Source organism: Sinocyclocheilus rhinocerous, unplaced genomic scaffold (assembly GCF_001515625.1).
Source record: "Sinocyclocheilus rhinocerous isolate Xijiao unplaced genomic scaffold, SAMN03320098_v1.1 scaffold1553, whole genome shotgun sequence".
Taxonomy (NCBI): Eukaryota; Metazoa; Chordata; class Actinopteri; order Cypriniformes; family Cyprinidae; genus Sinocyclocheilus; species Sinocyclocheilus rhinocerous.
The window spans coordinates 579,534-584,822 of record NW_015639764.1 but is presented as its reverse complement, the minus strand read 5'-3'; the positions used below and the strand labels follow the sequence as shown (position 1 = coordinate 584,822).

The window sequence follows — 5,289 nt, the reverse complement described above, 5'->3', positions numbered from 1 at the left end:
TTCTTCTATGGCATCGCTGTGAAGAACCTTTTGAAGCACCTTTATTTTTAAGAGTGCAGCGCTGGGTTAAAAAGGGACAAACCCAGCTATTGGGTTGTTTTGACCCAGCGGTTGGGTTGTTTTGACCCAGCATTTTTTTAGAGTGTACAATTCATTGCCATTTCCAGCTGAAATGAGCACTAAAGGCAGTAAAACACCAACGACTTTTATCCTGTACACACAAATTTTGATTACAGGGTCAGATTAATGATTAATAAAGACTTATTTTCATGCACAATACTATGGTATGACCTCAAACACTTTTACCATAGTGCATGAGTTGTAATATAATACATTTTGACATTTGCAGCACAAAATCTGCTTCATATCTATGGCTTTTCTGACATAGTAAACTTGCTCAGTAGCGCACCCGGTACTGAATTACACTTGAGAAACATGCATCACGCCACTTGATAAAAGAGCACAACAACTTGTAAAAGCAAGCTAAAATGGCATGGTTGCTTCAGCAAATGTGTTTTCATCTCATGTCTGCTTTTGTTAACACTATTGGTTCGGTTTAGTGTGGGTGATACATTATTTTCAAACGCGATAGAGCGTTAACCTTTTAGTGTCACTTACTGGACATTTCATTTCTGAACTTTAGTGAAAGGTACAACAACCAGCACAGTAAAACAAGGCCATATTCACGTTTGTCTGTTTCAGATAAAACTGAAGGTGCTTTAATGGCACTCACTGGAATTTTCACTTTGAAAGTGATGCAAAAACAGCAAGATTTGATGGGACATCAGTTTATAATAATAATCATAATAATACTACTTTATTTTTGTATAGTGTATTTTAGGACCTCATGGTTGCTTTACAAATACATTACACATAATACATAAAACAAATATATAATAAAAAAAAAAAACGGAAACACAACATACAAAGTGAGAAATGCGGCAGAGTTTAAAAAAAAAGGTTGAAAACCGAGTGTGTAAATGCGTTTATGAATTTATTTCAGTTTCCAGCCATTTTTTTATGATAAAGTTTTTACCTTGCATTAATTAATTTGCTATGATTTTTCAGAAATCATTCTAATATGGTGATTTGTTGCTCAAGAAACATTTCTTAATTTATCAGTGTTGAAAACAGTTGTGCTGCTTTATATTTTTGTGTAAACTGTGATACATTTTATTTTTCAGGATTCTTTGGTAAATAGAAAGTTCAAAAGAACAACATTTACTTAAGAGAAATCTTTTGTAACATTATACTGTTTTTGCTGTCACTTTAGATCAATTTAATGCATCCTTGATGGACATAAGTACTAATTTCTTAAAAAAAGTAATTATAATCATACAAAAGTAATCTAACCCCAAACTTTTGAACGGCAGTATATTTGAATATTCCAATAGTTTACATCAACGAGAGAAATATAAAGCTAATAAAAACCAAAAGCTGCACACCTGAAACTGGAATAATCTAGAAAATAATGTCTGAATGTAGTCTGTGTTAAATTTGAGTGAATTGCTTTGAGTTTACAGTCAGATGTTTTAGTGTTAGTTTAGTCTGGTAATGTCTCTGGAAGGTGTGTGAACGGTCCTGCAGTCATGTGATCATACGGGGGCGAGATGCTGCAGAAAACGTGCGGCTCAAATGAAGTATAGCACATCAGAGACACAGACAAACCTGCTGCTGAACAGACACACACACACACACACACACACACACAGTGCTGCAGTGATGTAATTTGTAGTGAAATCACATTAGCGTGTGTGTGATGGGCGCCGTACACAGAACATCTGTTACTGACACACAGCGTTTGATTGATGCCTCTGCTTATGTGTGAGTGCATGTAAACAGGTAACAGTCTTTACAGTGAAAATATGCACATGAACACAGTACTGTATGTAAAACCCTAGCATTTACTGTTATTCCTGCTTCATTTCACACTTTCTGTCCAGTGTTTTTGTCTTTTTTTTTAATGTTAAAATACTGTAATAATGTGCAGAGTGTATAGAAGCTATACGTTTATGATCTAATTTCATTTCTGAGACAGAATTACACTTTTACTGCATTATAGACCATTTACAAGCAGAAAAATAGATTAGCAGTGTTTGCTCGACTGTTTTGTGTTTCAGTCTTGAATGAGATGCTCGCGTGCATGTTTTTTATCGACTGCAGTCAGGAATGAATAAATAAGGGCACTTACTAGGCATCAGAAGTCTATTGGTTTCAGTGATGCATCAGGTATGTTTTTGAAGTCTCTTCTGCTCACCAAGGCTGCAGTTATTTAATTAAAAGTACAATAAAAATAGTAAAACTGTGAAATATTATTACAATTTAAAATAGCTGTTTTCTATTTGAATGTATTGTAAAATGTAATTTATTCCTGTGATCAAACCTGAATTTTTCAGCATCATTACTCCAGTCTTCAGTCTCACATGATCCTTCAGAAATCAGTATAATATGCAGATTTGCTGCTTAAGAAACATTTCTGATTATCATAAATGTTGAAAATAGTTGTGCTGCTTCATATTTTTTGGAAGCTGAGATGCAATGTATTTTTCAGGATTCTTTGATGAATAGAAAGTTCAAACAGCATTTATTTGAAATTGAAATGTCTTTACTGTCGGTGGTTTGACCAGTTTAATTTGTCCTTGATGAATACAAATATTAATTTCTTTCAAAATAAAAAATAAAACTTTTAACACCATCTTTGCAGCGAAATAAAGACCAATCAGAATTCAGTATTATAATGATGTCATTGCAGCTTACATTTAAATGCAGAATATTCGAACTTGTTTTTAAGTATAAAACGTGTAAATAGCAAAAATTGCGCACCTAAAGCTGGAATAATCTACAAAATAATGTTGTGCAGAAAATGCATGTAAAGCTTTCAAATGAGACACAGTTGGTTACAAAAATAATCCCAGAAGTGATAAACCTTCATGTGCTTATAAGGGACAAATGATACATAGATATATTTAATGTATATTTTATGTAATCGCTGTATCATACTCTTTCTATGCTTGCACTATGAAACTAAAAAATGGATGAATGACTCTCTTCTGCTCATGTCATCCCATTTTTGTAGGTTTTTTGCATCAACTCATCAGCTAAATGAATGAATGTCATGTTAAGGGTGTGCAGTGACTATAATTAGCTTTATATAAAGCAGCAGAAGTCTGTAGCATGTCCTCGTTCGTGTGTGTGTGTCCTTGAGTGTGTTTTCAGGGGTCTTTGTGAGAGTTGGGCTCTGAAGGGGGTCGTGGGCAATTAAAGCACACATGCAGCGCTGCTATACCATCTCACACACACACACACACACACACACACACACACACGCAGTCGCGCATCCCTCCTCTGCTCTCATGCACCTCCCACCTCAGCATGTGAATGTTTAAGTGATCTTTATTGTGTGCAGAGTAAACAGAGAGAGCGAGGGAAGCCGTGTTGAACTCAGACCAGCCGAGCTGCGTTGTGCTGACAGCAGGACGAGAGACAGACAGATATAGAGAGAGCGAGAGAAACGGCAGTGTGTTGGTTTAATGTGGAAATCATCCTCTCTGAGCTCCATGGCAAACTCTGCATGCGTGCTGCTGTCCGGCTCCGGGATGCTGCCTCATTCGCTGCACGCGCCGCCTGCCTTCCTCTACTTGTCCGAGGTAAGGATCGTACCGCTTTTATCCGCTCTGAATGAACGTGCTTTTCTGACCTCTGACCTCTTCTCCGTTTGGGGTCAGTGCTCTGTTTATAGTCCACTTTTTCCATGCTTTTCTCCTCTGTTCGCTCCATTGTTTAGGCTTATTAACTTACTTTCATGGTCATTTTATAGGTGACATTAGTTGTTTGTATCTAGTTTTGTAGTTGGGGAATTTAATGTGGAAATGTCGCTTTGTGATCACAAAACGGAAGTCTGTCGCTCATTTTAGGTCACAATTAGCAAACTTATGCAGCTTTTTATGCAATATTATGCAGATGCGCTCATGAATTATACAGGATTTCTGTGACTTTTCCCTGTTTTTAATGATCTTGAATTGCTTTGTAGAATAAGACATCAGATTCTTCACTGGTTTGTAAAGTCAGCAGGGTTTTGTGTTTGAAGTTTTTATTGAAGATGCATCATATATAAGTGACTGTATACATATTGGTATATACCTGCCTTTTTAAAATGATTGATAAATCTATCAGTGTTTTCGCTGATCAAAATTGGTCTGAATTGGCCGATATAGGAGCTACTGATTTTTTAATTCAATAATTAAATTAATTTTCTATAGGATCTTATATGCTGTATATTATACTGTTCAAACATCTGATTTGACTTTCAAACACTTATTATTATGAATTGATCGTGAGTATGCCATTAGATTGTGTGCAGTTTAGATACAGATGTGCACATGTCAGAAAGAAAGGTGTTTTCCTCATTTTAGCTCATAATCACCGATATTAGCATATGCAGATACTCTCATGAATTATTCAGGAGCTAAATGTTCTTCATTTACTCAAATTACTTTGTTGAATTAGTCATTAGATTGTGAATTTGTTTAAGTGCACAGGGGTTTGTTTTGAAAATGTTTTATTTTTATTAGCGGTGCTTGATTTATCGGTTTGTACATGTCCATATCAACCAATATAAGCGTTGCAATTTCAATAAATGCTCGATATTGATCTGAATTTGCTTATGGATTATATATATATATAATGGATAATCAATATATGTGTTTATTTGTTTTTTGTATGTATTTATTTATTTATTTAATAATGAAATATTAAAATATTGTTTTGTTTTTTTTAATATTTTATTAGCATTGACTGATTTATTTATTTATTTATTTACCTACTTACTTAAGTCTTTTTCTGTACTAGGATTTATAAGTACTAAAGTAATTTATCTTTTCTGTTGTACATGATAATGTTTTGATGTTTGAATTTATGTAAAATATGTAAAATTGTAGATTAGTGCTTCAGTATGAACAGTGTTTTTTTAAACATCATGCAAAACAGTATAGATTTATATCATATTGTTTACGAGTCATACAAATAATTATCATTATTAGCCAACAATTTAAAAATGTTTGACATTTAAAATATGTATTTATTGTTTTTAAAATGTTTTATTTTTATTAGCAATGCATGATATATCAGTTTCTACATATCAGTATCAAACAATATAACGGTCTCAATTTTAAATCAGTGATATTGGTCTGAATTTGTTGTTGTTTTAATTAGATAATGGCATGTTTTTATTTCTTTCATTTAAAAATACATTTGAAATAATATATATATATATATATATATATACATACA

At 33.6% G+C, this 5,289-nt stretch overlaps 1 protein-coding gene across 1 annotated transcript in view; it reads left to right on the top strand.

Annotated features, from left to right (window-relative positions):
* Positions 1-3,514: 3,514 nt before the first annotated feature.
* LOC107751640 (RNA binding protein fox-1 homolog 3-like) overlaps positions 3,515-5,289 on the top strand; it is an 80,690-nt gene continuing 78,915 nt past the window's right edge. The window contains exon 1 of the mRNA XM_016567380.1: positions 3,515-3,647. Coding sequence (XP_016422866.1) covers positions 3,531-3,647 — 117 coding nt within the window. The 5' untranslated portion in view covers positions 3,515-3,530. The remainder of the gene's footprint in view (positions 3,648-5,289) is intronic.